The following is a 15,623-nucleotide window of genomic DNA, read 5'->3' on the forward strand; positions in this document are numbered from 1 at the left end:
CCATGGATTTACATGTGTTCCCCACCCTGATCCCCCCTCCCACCTCCCTCCCCATTCTATCCCTCTGTGTCTTCCCAATGCATCAGCCCTGAGCACTTGTCTCATGCATCCAACCTGGGCTGGTGATCTGTTTCACCCTTGATAGAATACTTGTTTCAAAGCTGTTCTCTCTGAACATCCCACCCTCACCTTCTCCCACAGAGTCTAAAAGTCTGTTCTGTACATCTGAGTCTCTTTTTCTGTTTTGCATATAGGGTTATCGTTACCATCTTTTTAAATTCCAGATATATGCATTAGTATACTGTATTGGTCTTTATCTTTCTGGCTTACTTCACTCTGTATAATGGGCTCCTGTTTCATCCATCTCGTTAGAACTGATTCAAATTAAATTTTTTAATGGCCGAATAATATTCCATTGTGTATATGTACCATCGCTTCCTTATCCATTTGTCTGCTGATGGGCATGTAGGTTGCTTCCTTGTCCTGGCTATTATAAACAGTGCTGCAATGAACGTTGGGTGCACTTGTGTCTTTCAGATCTAGTTTCCTCGGTGTGTATGCCCAGGAGTGGGATTCCTGGGTCATATGGCAGTTCTATTTCCAGTTTTTTAAGAAATCTCCACACTGTTCTCCATAGTGACTGTACCTGTTTGCATTCCCACCAACAGTGTAAGAGGGTTCCCTTTTCTCCAGCATTTATTGCTTGTAGACTTTTGGATAGCAGCCATCCTGACTGGCATGTAATGGTACCTCACTGTGGTTTTGATTTGCATTTCTCTGATAATGAGTGATGTTGAGCATCTTTTCATGTGTTTGTTATCCATCTGTATGTCTTCTTTGGAGAAATGTCTGTTTAGTTCTTTGGCCCACTTTTTGATTGGGTCATTTAATTTTCTGGAATTGAGCTGCAGGAGTTGCTTGTATATTTTTGAGATTAATCATTTGTTGCTTCATTTGCTATTATTTTCTCCCATTCTGAAGGCTGTCTTTTCACCTTGCTTTCTGTGCAGCCAGTTCCCTCTCCCAGAATGAGCTGGCTCAGCAGCCCTCTCTTTCTGTAGCTCACCAATGTCACCTCCCCTACAGGACTAAAGTAGACTTTCCCTTCCAGTTATACTCAGTCTTCTCCTAGTTTCAAAAGGATAAGTATTAACTCTTCACTAAATATCTGATAGAATTTGCCTGTAAAGACATCTGGTCCTGAACTTTTATTTTTTGGAAGTTTTATAATCACAGTTTCAATTATAGTACTTGTGATTGGGCTGTTTATATTTTCCATTTCTTCCTTTGTGTAGTCTTGAATGGTTGTAACTTTCTAAGCATTTTTCCATTTCTTCTAGGTTGTTCATTTCTTTAGCATATAGTTGCTTTCAGGAGTCTCTTAATTCTATGTATTTCTGTGGTGTCAGTTGTAACTTCTACTTTTTCACTTCTATTACCATTGATTTGAGCCCTATTTGTTTTTATCTTGATGACTCTGGCTAAAGGTTTATCAGTGTTTTTAAAAATCAACTTTTAGTTTCATTGATCTCTTTTATGGTTTTCTTCATCTCTGTTTCATTTATTTCTCATCTAATCTTTTTTTTTTATTCCTCATCGAATCTTTATTATTCCTTTCATTCTACTAACTTTAGGGTTTGCTTTAGGTTTAAGGTAAGGTTGTTTATTTGAGATTTTTCTTGTTTCCTAAGGTTAGGTTGAGTTGCTATAAACTTGTCTCTTAGAACTGTTCTTGCTGTATCACACAGGTTTTAGATCATTGTGATTTCATTGTCATTTGTCTCTAGCTATTTTTTTTATTTCCTCTTTGATTTCTTTGGTTATCCATTGGTTGTTTAGTAATATATTGTTTAGTCTCACACCAAAAAAAGTTTGTGTTTTTTTAAAGTTTTTTTCCCATGTATTTTATTTCTAATATCACAGTACTATGATCTGAAAAGAAGCCTAATAAGTTCTCAATTTTCTTAAGTTAATCAAGTTATGATTTGTGGCCCCAGATGTTATCTATCCTAAATAATGTTCCATGTGAACTTGAAAAGAAGGTGTATTCTGCTGCTTTTGAGTGAAATGTTCTACAAATATCAAGTTCATCTAGCCTAATGTGCCATTTAAAGTATGTGTTTCTTTGTTGATTTTCTCCTTGGATGATCTGTCCATTGATATATATCAGGTGTCACAGTCCCCTACTATTATTATGTTGCTGTTTATATCCTCTTTTGTGGCTCTTAGTCTTTGCCTTATTTGTTAAGGTGCTCCTATTTGGGGTTGCATATATATTTACAATTGCTATATCTTCTTCTTAGGTTGATTCCTTGATCATTATATAGTGTCCTTCCTTGTATCTTGTAACAGTCTTTATTTTCTGATATAAGTATCATTACTGCAGCTTAAAAAAAAAAAAAAAAAAAAAAAAAAAACAGAAAAAAAAGCCTGTTGCATAGGCTATCTATTTCCGTCTCCTCACTTGCAGTCTGTATTTGTCCCTAGGTCTGAAGTGGGTCTTTTGTAGACAGAATATGTATGAGTCCTGTTTTTGTATCCATTCAGCCAGTCTATGTCTTTTCATTGGAGAATTTAATCCATTTATACTTAAGGTATTTATTTCTATGTGTGTTTCTATTAAAGTTTTTGTTTTCAATTTGTTTTTGTTGAACTTTTTTCTTCCCTTCCCCTTCTATTTTCTGCTGTTGTCATTTGATGCCTATCTTTAGTGTTATGTTGCGATTGCTTTTTATTTTTATTTTTTTTGTTTGTGTATCTTTTGTAGTTTTTTTTATTTCCGGTTCTTATGAAATTCTAATTTAGAAGTCTTTAGCATTTGTTTTGTAAAGCTGGTTTGGTGGTTCTGAATTCTTTTAGCTTTTGCTTCTCTGTAAAGCTTTTGGTTTCTCCATCAAATCTGTATGAAAGCCTGGCTGAGTAGAGCATTCTTGGTTGCATGTTTTTCCCTTTCATCACTTGAAATATATCATGTTACTCCCTTCTGACCTGCAGAGTTTCTGCTGAAAAATCAGCTGATAACCTTATGGTTATTTCTTTGTATGCTGTTTGTTGCTTTTAATATCTTTTCTTTGTCTTTTTTTCCATTTGATTAATATATGCTGACATATTCTTCCTTGGTTTCATCCTCTATGGTACTCTGTGCTTCCTGGACTTGAGTGTTTCATTTCTCATGTTAGTGAAGTTTTCAGCTATAATCTCTTCAGATACTTTCTCAGGAACTTTCTTTTTCCTTCTTCTTCTGAGACCCCAATAACAGGAATGTTGGTGTATTTAATGTTGTCCCAGAGGTCTTTGAGTGTATCCTCCTTTATTTTTATCCTTATATTCTTTATTTTGTTCTGTGGCAGTGATTTCTGCCTCTGTCTTCTAGCTTACTTATTCATACCTCTGCCTAAGTTTCTGCTATAGATTTCTTCTGGTGTATTTTTTCACTTCACTTATTACATTGTTTATCTCAGTTTGCTCTTTAAATCTTCTGGCTCCTTGTTAAGCATTTCTTGTATCTCTTGATCTGTACCTCCATTGTTTTTCTGAGATTTGAGATCATCTTTATGATCACTATTCTACATTATTTTTCAGTTGACTGTTTATCTCCTCTTCATTTAGTTTTTGTGGGTTTTATTTTGTTCCTTCATTTGCAATATGTTTCTCGTTATTTCATTTTGTTTAACTTTCTGTGTTCATGGTCTCCTTTCTGCAGGCTGCAGGATTGTAGTTCCTCTTGCGTCTGGTGTCTCCCCCTGGTGGGTGAGGTTGGTCCAGGGCTGCAGGCTTTCTGGTGGTGGAGAACTGATGCTTGCCCTCTGATGGGTAAAGTTGGACCTTGTTCCTCTGATGTGAAGGGTCACGTCAAAGAGTGTGTTTTGAGGTAGCTGTTAGTTCAGTATGACTTTAGGTAGCTTGTTTGCTGAGCATCAGTTCCTGTCTTGCTGGTTGTTTGGCTTGAGATATTTCACCTCTCCTTGTTGTTTTTCAGTCACTAAGTCCTGTCTGACTCTTCGCTACTCCATACTACAGCACGCCAGATTTCTCTGTCCTTCACTGTCTCCAAGAGTTTGCTCAAACGCATGTCCATTGAGTCTGTGATGCCATCTGACCATCTCATCCTCTGTTGCCCCTTCTCCTCCTGTCCTCAGTCTTTGCCAGCATTGGCATCTTTTCTAATGAGTTGACTCATCACATCAGGTGCCAAAGTACTGAAGCTCCAGCTTCAGCATCAATCCAACCAATGCATATTCAGGGTTGATTTCCTTCAGGTTAACTGGTTTGATCTCCTTGATGATCATCTTGCTGCTCTCAAGAGTCTCCAGCATCAGTTCTTCCATGCTTAGCCTTCTTTATGGTCCAACTGTCACATCCATTCATGACTACTGGAAAAACCATAGCCTTGACTAGACACTAGACGAACTTCTGTTGTCAAAGTAATGTCTCTTCTTTTTAGTAGGTTATCTAGGTATGTCATAACTTTTCTTCCAAGGAGTAACTATCTTTTAATTTTGTGGCTTCAATCACTATTCACGGTAATTTTGGAGTCCAAGAATAGAAAATCTGTCACTGTTTCCACTTTTTCACCATTTGCCATGAAGTGATGGGGCCAGATGTGATGGTGTTAGTTTTTTGAATGTTCAATTTTAAGTCAGCCTTTTCAGTTTCCTCTTTCACCTTCATCAAGAGGCTCTTTAGCTCCTTTTCACATTCTGCCATTAAGGTGCCATCATTTCCATATCTGAAGTTGTTGATATTTTTTCTCCCAGCAGTCATGATTCCAGCTTGTGATTCATCCAGCCTTGCATTTTGCATGATGTACTCTGCATATAGGTTAAATAAGCAGGGTGGTCATATATAATCTTGATGTACTCCTTTCCCAATTTTGAACCAGTCTGTTGTTATAGACTACTGGGTGGGCCCAAGTCTTAGTGCCAAAATGGGGACCTCTGGGATAGCTCGTGCTGACTGATATTCCCTGGGGCCTCTACTGCCTGTGTCCTTGCCCACACAGTGAGTTACTAACAACCCCCACTACTGCAAGAGACTCTCCAAGAGTTAAGTCTACCCTGATTCCTATGGAGGTATAGCTAAATGCTGTGTCACAGTGCTTGTGAGTTCTTATGTGCATGCTCCAAGAGTGAAAATTCACTTTTTCCTGGGCCTGTGGCACACAATGCCCCACTGGCCTTCAAAGTCAAATGCTCTGTGAGTTCTTCCTCTTGTCTTAGAGGGCTATTTTTTATGTGGGAATGTCACTGTGTAGCCTGTGTGGGTTTAATATTTTTTTGTTTTTAATATGTATATCTGTCTCCTCTTTCCTCTGTGTATGAAGGCCATTATCCTATTGAAAGGAGGTGTGGCTGAGGTTGTGGTGACCTGAGCCTGCAGTGGATATTAAGCAGGACTGCCCCTTTGCTCTGGGATTGTCACTGCCCTGTCAGGAGGCAGGTTTGCTCCCTAGTTGTTGGAGTAGAGACCCTCAGATCTTTTCCTGAGCTGTGTTTGTGATCTGCTGTGTGAGGTAGGTGGGGTTGGAACATTCCGACTGGGAGAGTGGTCACTGAGTTTTCCTCATCTGGAGCTGTTCACCTTTGAGTGTACTCTTCTTATGTCACTTTTTATCCATTGGGCTGACTCAGAAGCTGCACTGCTATTGGAAGAGCTCTCAGCCCCACCTTGACTATGGGAATACAGGCAATTTGTCCTGGTGCATCGCAGGTGTTGTTTTCACCAAGACACTTGCTTGAAGTCAGGTCCCAGGACTTCAGGAATCATGCACCTGAACCCACTCTAGGGGCTAAAGTGGCACCTCTGATTCTGTCCTGAACCAATCCCCATGGGTATGTGCCCAAAGCCTACAACTGCTAAAGGTAGACCTGTCTCCACTGTGTGAATGCTCATCCATTTAGATGTTCCATAGGCACTGAGTTCACAAAGCTAGCAGCTGGGGTGTAAATCCATGGTTCACAGTCGCAAGGAGAGAGTTCAGCTCTTCTCCCTTAGTTGCACAACTCCTGGGGCTCAGCTGTGACTTCAGCCCCACCTCTTTGTGTCATTCTCCCACCAGTATCTGCTCCAGGGGCTGCCCTGGAGTACATTCCCTCACTCAGGTGGGCAGGTGCAGAGGTGGTGATGAGCCAGGTGACCGAGGGCTCTCAAGAGTCTGGGAGGCTGTGGTGGGTGGGGTATGCAAGCCTGCTCAGGTGGGTGCTGCTCCTTATACCCATGGAGCCTGGGACCAGCATGTGTGGAAGGCTGCCATGGTGGCCCTGCCCTGGTGTGTAACTCAGCAGCATCACTGTGGTTCTATGGTAGCCTGAGCTTCTTCCACAAACATCCCTGGCTGTGGAGCTCCTTACTCCCATCCCTTCAGTCTGTCTCTTTGCACCTGACAGCAGCCCCCTCACAGGGTCTGCTCTCCAAATCCCATGTTCCAGTGTTCAGCCCCCATCCACAGTAGCAGACACACATTTCAGGCTGGGGCACGCAGGATAGTAGCATGGACCTTCAGTGTACGTCTTACTCTGTCCTGTCTGCCAGACATGTTGCTGCACTATCTTCTGAGCCCCTGAAGTTTCCCTCCTGTCTTAGCTGATCTCCCAACCAGCGAAGGGGCTTTTCCAGGTGTGGGACCCTCTCCTCTCCTTCCACTCCTCCACCCCATGGATGTAGGGACCATCCTGTTCTCTCTTTTATCTTTCTTTCATCTTACCTGGTTGCCAGGGTATTTTTCTAGTCCTCTTAGGTGCCCAAGGTATTCTACTAGTGTTCAGCAGGTGCTCTGTGATAATTGTTCCATTTGCAGATGTATTCTTGAAGTACTTGTGGAGAGAGGTGAGCTTCACATCCCCCTATTCTGCCAATTTGACTCCACATCAAAAAGTTTTAGAGGTCTTTTCATGTCATTAATGGCTGAACTATTATCATTTGTCTCGTTTGACTATTTCCCGACTTTCTCTTATTTTCTTTTGCTTTTTTAAATTAGAATTGTCTCACTATGGTTTATTAAATAATAATCACTCCCAAGGCACAAACAGGATTTATTAGGCATTTCATTTTCATACAGTTTTCAAGGACAGTGCTGGTGCATACAGATGAGAAATCCCAACAGCCTAGGAGGAAGTTCCTGATGATTATCACACAGCCTCTGGTAACAACCTGAATGGTTTTCAAATATGTTCCAAAAGTATCTCTATAGGGTCCCAGAAATAGGTAGGTTTTCTCCTTTACCTATCAGTTATCCTCCAGAGTCCACTATGACCACAAAGGACGGGGACCTCCTCTCCTCCTGCTATCTTCCCATTTACTCACTCATAGAAAAGAAACCACTGAAAACAAAAAACCAAGAAAAATTCAAACAGTACCTTCTTTTAAAATTCATGTCAATTCTATATGATGGTTATAGTCAGTTATGAGAGAAAGAAGATAGAAGACAAAAGAAAGAAGACAAAGTCCAAAATGGCTATTCTACCCAAAGCAATCTATAGATTCAAGGCAATCCCTATCAAGCTACCAACGGTATTTTTCACAGAACTAGAACAATTAATTTCACAGTTTATATGGAAATACAAAAAACCTCGAATAGCCAAAGTAATCTTGAGAAAGAAGAATGGAACTGGAGGAATCAACCTGCCTGACTTCAGACTCTACTACAAAGCCACAGTCATCAACACAGTATGGTACTGGCACAAAGACAGAAATATAGATCAATGGAACAGAATAGAAAGCCCAGAGATAAATCCACGAACCTATGGACACCTTATCTTTGACAAAGGAGGCAAGGATATACAATGGAAAAAGGACAACCTCTTTAACAAGTGGTGTTGGGGAAACTGGTCAACCACTTGTAAAAGAATGAAACTAGAACACTTTCTAACACCATATACAAAAATAAACTCAAAATGGATTAAAGATCTAAATGTAAGATCAGAAACTATAAAACTCCTAGAGGAGAACATAGGCAAAACACTCTCCGACATAAATCACAGCAAGATCCTCTATGACCCACCTCCCAGAATATTGGAAATAAAAGCAAAATTAAACAAATGGGACCTAATGAAAATTAAAAGCTTTTGCACAACAAAAGAAACTATAAGTAAGGTGAAAAGACAGCCCTCAGATTGGGAGAAAATAATAGCAAATGAGGAAACAGACAAAGGATTAATCTCAAAAATATACAAGCAACTCCTGCAGCTCAATTCCAGAAAAATAAATGACCCAATCAAAAAATGGGCCAAAGAACTAAACAGACATTTCTCCAAAGAAGACATACAGATGGCTAACAAACACATGAATAGATGCTCAACATCACTCATTATCAGAGAAATGCAAATCAAAACCACAATGAGGTACCATTACACTCCACTCAGGATGGCTGCTATCCAAAAGTCTACAAGCAATAAATGCTGGAGAGGGTGTGGAGAAAAGGGAACCCTCTTACACTGTTGGTGGGAATGCAAACTAGTACAGCCACTATGGAAAACAGTGTGGAGATTTCTTAAAAAACTGGAAATAGAACTGCCATATGACCCAGCAATCCCACTCCTGGGCATACACACCAAGGAAACCAGATCTGAAAGAGACACACGCACCCCAATGTTCATCACAGCACTGTTTATAATAGCCAGGACATGGAAGCAACCTAGATGCCCATCAGCAGACGAATGGATAAGGAAGCTGTGGTACATATACACCATGGAATATTACTCAGCCATTAAAAAGAATTCATTTGAATCAGTTCTAATAAGATGTATGAAACTGGAGCCCATTATACAGAGTGAAGTAAGCCAGAAAGATAAAGAACATTACAGCATACTAACACATATATATGGAATTTAGAAAGATGGTAATGATAACCCTATATGCAAAACAGAAAAAGAGACACAGAAGTACAGAACAGACTTTTGAACTCTGTGGGAGAAGGTGAGGGTGGGATATTTCGAAAGAACAGCACGTATATTATATATGGTGAAACAGATCACCAGCCCAGGTGGGATGCATGAGAGAAGTGCTCGGGCCTGGTGGGCTGGGAAGACCCAGAGGAATCGGGTGGAGATGGAGGTGGGAGTGGGGATCGGGATGGGGAATACGTGTAAATCTATGGCTGATTCATATCAGTGTATGACAAAACCCACTGAAAAAAAATAAAAATAAAAATAAATTTTTAAAAGATCGAAAACCACAATCACAGAAAACTAATCAAACTGATCACAAGGACCACAGCCTTGTCTAACTCAGTGAAACTATGAGCCATGCAGTGTAGGGCCACCCAAGACAGACGGGTCATAGTGGAGAGTTCTAACAAAACATGGCCCACTGGACAAGGGAATGGCAAACCACTTCAGTATTCTTGCCTTGAGAACCCCATGGACAGTATGTAAAGGCAAAAAGATAGGACACTGAAAGATGAACTCCCCAGGTGGGTAGGTGCCCAATATGCTACTAGAGAAGAGTGGAAAAAAAACTCCAGAAAAAAAGAAGAGATGGAGCCAAAGTGAAAACAACACCCAGTGTGGATGTGACTGGCAATGGAAGTAAAGTCGAATGCTGTAAAGTTTTCCAGGGACCATGCATTTATAATCATTTACTGCCTTGCCTTTCTCCGTGATCAGTTATGGGCCTCAGGAATACGGTTCCCTACCATTTATTGGACAATATTTGTCTAACTTGGGAGTTTGTTAAGAAAAAAAAATTTTAATACATATTAATATCTTACAATCCAGCAATTTTGCTCCATACAGATGAGTTGAAACACTCATTCCAGGCAAACAAATGCATATGGAAGCTTGTAGCAGCTTTACTCATCTTTGCCAGAACTTGAAAGGAACAAAGATGTCCTTTAATATGTGAAAAAAACCAATGAACTGTGATGTATACTGACAATGAAATGGTGTCAAACCATGAAAAATCATGGAGGAAATCACGATGTCTATTACTAAGTGAAATAACCAATCTGAGAAGCCTACATAAAGTGAGTCCAACTACAGGACATTTTTGCAAAATGTCCTGAGGCTGAGATGGAGGAGGGATAAATAGGCAAAGCAAATACTTTGTGTGATCCTGCAGTGTTATTTTACACTTGATAGGAGTCATAGAAGACACAACATTAAGGGGGAACCTCCATGTAAACTCTCTTCTTTGGGTGATGATTTTATGTCAGTGTAGGTTCATCAGATATAACAAATAAACTAATCAAATCAAATGGGGAATGTTGATAGCTGGGGGGGTCAATGCATGTGGAGGGATTTAAGTGAAAGGATTTAAGTGGAAATGCTCTGTACTGTGTCCTCTATTTTACTCTGAACACAAAACTGCTCTTTAGTAGAAAGTCTACTGTAAAATGTACAATCATAATCCAGTTCTGAAATTTCCTTATTCTAAATATTTTCAAGAAGAAATTATTAGTTTGAATGATCTTCAAAATCAGTTATAAAGCTATTTTTCTTTTGAGACTCAAAATCAAGCTAAATACTTTTTTAAAATATCCACATGCATTCTTTCAAAGTATTAAATTTTCTTCATAATTTTAAGACAATGTATATCTTCTATATTTATATCAATCACAACACAAATATTTATATTAAATAAGCATTTACATTACAGCAGATGTTTATAGGATGCTGAACCCGACAGACCTGCTTGCAACATTAGTTCATGTCACCTGGTCTGATCTCCCAGCAGGTGGCCTAGGAGTCCTGAAGCTCAGAATGTGTGTCACTAGAGAGAAATGGACTCTTTCCTACAACCTCCTCCTGACCTCCCTATGCTGGCTCCTAGGGCAGCTTGGGGGAATTCTGATTCATTCAAGGCCTCATGTAAATGCTGAGCCCTCCTTCTTTCTTTCTTTCTGTTATAGAAATATAGAGTAAGTTTGAGGAATGAAGAATCCTGGGGGTGTCTGCTAGAAAGGGAAAAGAAGGAAATGACTCATTTGTTGAGCTCCTACTGTATGCCAGCTCCAGTACCAAGGCCTCAATATGTTTCATCTCATTGATTTACAGGAACCCCATACACTGTGGGTGCATCATTACTTCCATTTTATGGAAAGCAGAGCCTCTTGCTTAAGATCCCTCAGTCCAATATCCACACCATCCCCAGAGCCAACAATACAAGCCCTTGAATCCTCAGCAGGAGCCTTTATTTGGGTGCCCTTTTTTTAATGGTCTTTGTGGTGGTTACATTTATGTGACCTTAAGGGTGGGTTTCTGAGATGGTGTTTTAGGAAGAGAGTAGCATTTAAACCTACCAAGTGAGTGAAGAAATATGCCCTCACCAATGTGGCTGGGCTTCATCCAATTCCTGAGGACCTGAATGGAATAAGATATCATCTTCTCTCCCTCTTCTTGTCCAGGAATATAGCAGCTTCTGGATCTTGAGACTTGAAACTCCAGGACTTACATAAGTGTTTCCCTGTTCTCAGGCCTTTAACTTCACACTTCGAGTTACATCACCAGCTTCCCCAGTTTTCAGCCCTAAGCACTGGCCTGAGATATAAAATTGGATTTGCTTGTTTTCTCACTTAGAGTAGGCCATGGGACGTGTCCATCACTGTAGCCCCTTTGTACCCATTCCCACAATAATCCCTTCTAATACATATCTACATATACAGATCACTCTTGACCAACATGCCTTTGAACTGCTCAGATCCTCTTACTCATGGACATTTTTCTACAGTAAATGTAGCACCACTCCACCTGCAGATGATTAAATCTGAGGATGTGGAACTGAGGACAGAGAGAATTGACTATGAGTTATAAAATATATAGAAGAATTATTTTGGAGAGCAGACTGATATGTTGATAAAACATGTTACTAGTCTTCCCAGACAGGAAGAGATAGTAGGTGTTACAGGAATGTCAATCACTCAATGACATGACCTACTCCCATAAAAGGATGCAATCTCTTAATGTGGTTTAGAAATAGTAAAACCATGTTATATGCCTGTATGATTTAGTATTGATGATTCAGTGGTAAAGAATCCTCCTACTAATACAGGAGATGTGGGTTAAATCCCTGGGTCAGGAAGATCCCCTGGAGAAGGACATGGCAACTCACTCCATATTCTTGCCTGGGGAATCCCAGTGGAACCTGGAGGACCACAGTCCATAGGGTCACAAACAGTTGGATGTGACTTAGCGACTAAACAACAGCAAAGAAAGTTGTGTATCTTTGCTGGTCACAACTAGTTTAATTCAAGGAGGACAACTACACATGCATGACAGGCATGGATTGGTGAGGACAGGGCCTCTGGTTCATCTGCAATGTGGATGACATCTTCCAGAATGGAGGGTCTTGACTTGTGTAGTGAAGCCCTTTCCCAGCGCAGAAAGGTCAGGAACTAAGACCTACGGACCCACCAGGAGAAACATGAGAACACCTCACATCGAGGGCCATGACCTGAGTCAGCAGTGAGTACCCTGTCTAGACTTCTTCATTCCAGTGATTCATTGGCCACTGAGTATGTTGCCCTCGTTGTGTGCAGTAACCGAGTGAACAGCCACAGAAGTAAGGAAGGAGGTAACATGTTCTCGACAGAATAGAAAACTAGTGAGGATAGTGGGGTTTCTGATCATACAAATTCTGTGTGTTTTCTTTCATGAGTAACTGGAGATCTCTGAGGTAAAAACAGACAAAACACGATAATATATCAAGAAGGGCACCAGGTACAAATACAAAGGTTTCTTTATTTGTGACCATTTATTTACAGTCTCCACTCAAGGATAATGACACATATGCATACAAGATTTCCATCCAGAAAATTAGATTTGTTTTTGTGATGCTATAAACCCAAGTCTCTGAAAGTCCCAACCCTTCTCAGAGTCTACATTTCTCCTTGCAATCCTGCATCTCCACTGTATCATCTTTCCTTTTCCCATTCATACGGAGCTGATGTCCGAAACCATGGATCAGTTTTCCTTTTATGATGCATCTATTCCCCATATTTTAGTTTCCAAGTGCCCAGAAGAAAGCTTTGGCAGGTGCATCCAACTAGGCAGACGTGTAACAGTGGCACAGAAAGGGATCCTCAGGATAGAATGTCTTATTGCCCCAGTGAAGACATGGGCTGGAGCTAAGCCAGATGGCTCTTGGACGTCCTAAATCCCGCATAATCTCAATGAGTTTATCCCGAAGCTGGGCCAGTCGGCCCAGGTGGAAGGCTCCATGAGGGCTGTAACTCTCCTGAGGGGCAGGGTAAAACTCATCACTTAAGTTGATCAGCCCAGTGGTGTGACTCAGCAGCTTCTCCATGATGGCCATAGAGAGGACATTCCCACACAGACTGAAGGTCCTGAGCTGGGAACAGCAGCTCAGAACAGGCAGGATGGACTCAAGTTGGGACTCTGTGATCCCACACTGCTCTAGGTTCAGTTCCTGGAGGGTGGCTGCAACTTGCTCCAGAAGAACATGGAGGATCTCAGGACTAAAGTCAGTCATAGCGACCCCACTCAGATCCAGGCCTTTGAGCTGATGAATGTTTGGGCACTGGGACAGATGGGTCAGGTCTGATTCGGTAAGCTGGCAGTTAGTTATTGCCAGGTGGTCCAAGGGGGTCATCAGGAATCTGGGGAGAAAAAAAGTGATTAAGTCCTTAGAAACCTGGGGGCAGCTGTTTTGGGCAGGTGATTGACCCAAAGACAAGGTCCTACTAACTGTCTCCTGAAGGTCAGTACTCAGATTAATGAGTCTTCTTTTTAACCTGACGTTTCATCTCTGCATCACCTGCAAACCACCTGTGGTTTGTATGTTCTCTGGTCATACTCCACTACTATCATCTCAGAATCATGCGTTTCTTAAATATTAACTAACTTATCTGGAAAAGACAACATTTAGGGACTGGTAATTTGAGACAAGTTCACTGTGTTCAGAAACTTGGAGAGTACAAAGTTCTTTCTGTCTCATCTCTCTCTGTCCCTCACATTCTTTTCCTGTTTTTTTCCTGGCCATATCACATCTGCAGCTTGTGCAATCTTACTTTTCCCACCAGGGATCAAACCTGGACATTCAGCCCTGAAAGAGCAGAATTCTAACCACTGGACTGGCAGGTAATTTCCCAGACCATCTCTTTAAAATTGCTCCGATTAGAGGTGGTTTCCCTTCTTTGATCTCCTTTCACTTACCTATTTTTGTAAGTCATGTTACATAGATTTCCCTTCCTAAGAAAGAATCTACCCTCACTGGGTCCAAGTCACACCATACACAGCTTTCTAGTACTGTGTCTGTGTTTGTTTTTCTACCTTGATTTCAGTAGTAAAATGATACCACAGCTCAGGATAGAGCAGCTAGGGACCCAGTGTGCTTCACATGCCAGTGATGTGTTCACTGTTTCCAGGCAGTGTTCCACACTCACCTGAGCATCTGGTCCAGGCAGCCTTCAAGGAAGGAGGGAGAGTCTAGATAGAGATCCTGGAGATGGTGCAGCTTGAGAAACTGAGAGGTAAATTGGACAACTTGCTGCTCCTGCTGCTCCTGCTTCTCAAGGGCAGACATGTGAATGCGGGAGAGATGGAGTCTCTGCATGTTGCTCATCTGACCCAGGAGAGGAGCAAACTTGGCCAGGGTGGACAGATGCCAAATCCAATTCACTTGCAACTCCTGGACGCAGTCCAGCTGCACCATATTCAGGACCTTCGTGACATTTTCCACAGGCATTGCAAAGATGGTCAGCTTCTTACAGCAGAGGTGTATGGAAGCTTTTCTCTGCTCCATCCACCTGAGGAGGTAGGTGAGGAAGTTATCCAATGTCCTTTTTTTCAGGCAAAGCTCTATGTATACCTTCAGGGAAGCCAAGGGCTGGTGGGTCCTTGAGCTCTGCTCAGCCACTGGTGCCATTCCTAAGCTTGAGAACCCATGGGTGCTGGCTCCAGACCACATGCTCCAGAAGCTCTGGCCAGTATTCCGCAAATCTAGCACCCGCAGTTTGCACCTCCTATAAGGACAGAGATTAACAGGGATGTATTAAAATCCACACAGAATGCAACCACAGTCTCAGAATTTGACAACTGACTGCCCACCCATGCTTTTATTTCACATATCTCATCACCTGCTGCCTTGTCCTCTTCTGCCTCTTTCCTCCAACTCCCTTTCTCCTCTTCTCCTTTCTAGTTCCCCACTTCTAGTGGGATTAAGCATCATAGGAAGGAGTTGGGGCATGTTCTTTCAATCCCGCTTTCATCGTAGGCACATTTACACATTAGTAAAGTATTTCCCATAGTGAGTCAAGGCCTCGGAGCTTCTTCACTGCCATCCTCAGAACCCCCTGGCCCATCCATTGGCCATCCACTTAGCCCACCCCAGATCTCTTCCAGGATGCCCAGAACCCTATCAAGCTACCTGGATCTGACTCACCTGGAACGAACCTTCTGGGCAAGCAGGACATCGAGTGCTTCCAGCACTGCTTGTAGGGGCCCCACATGAGGCAGGTCAATGAGGCTCCCCAGAGGCAGGCAGACGAAGGGCCAGGCTTGCACCATGGCCTTTAGGGTCTTGATGTGTCTCCCATGGAAGGCGTCCATGAAGAGGGGTGGGAAGAGCTCTGTAGGCAGAAACTCCAGAGCAGAACAGACCAAGGCATCTTCCCTGAGCAGGTGCATTCCAGCCAGGTCCAAGAGTCTGGGTGGGGTCGGGACACTCAT

General features: G+C 41.8%; 1 protein-coding gene across 1 annotated transcript; it reads right to left on the reverse strand.

The window, feature by feature from the left end:
* Positions 1-12,978: 12,978 nt before the first annotated feature.
* LOC136169390 (PRAME family member 8-like) lies at positions 12,979-15,623 on the reverse strand. The gene is made up of 3 exons (XM_065937161.1): positions 15,337-15,623; positions 14,339-14,917; positions 12,979-13,552 (listed from the first exon to the last, which is right to left on the reverse strand). The coding sequence occupies exons 1-3, from the start codon at positions 15,621-15,623 to the stop codon at positions 12,979-12,981; spliced, it is 1,440 nt and encodes a 479-aa protein (XP_065793233.1).

Source organism: Muntiacus reevesi, chromosome 5 (assembly GCF_963930625.1).
Source record: "Muntiacus reevesi chromosome 5, mMunRee1.1, whole genome shotgun sequence".
Classification (NCBI taxonomy): domain Eukaryota; kingdom Metazoa; phylum Chordata; class Mammalia; order Artiodactyla; family Cervidae; genus Muntiacus; species Muntiacus reevesi.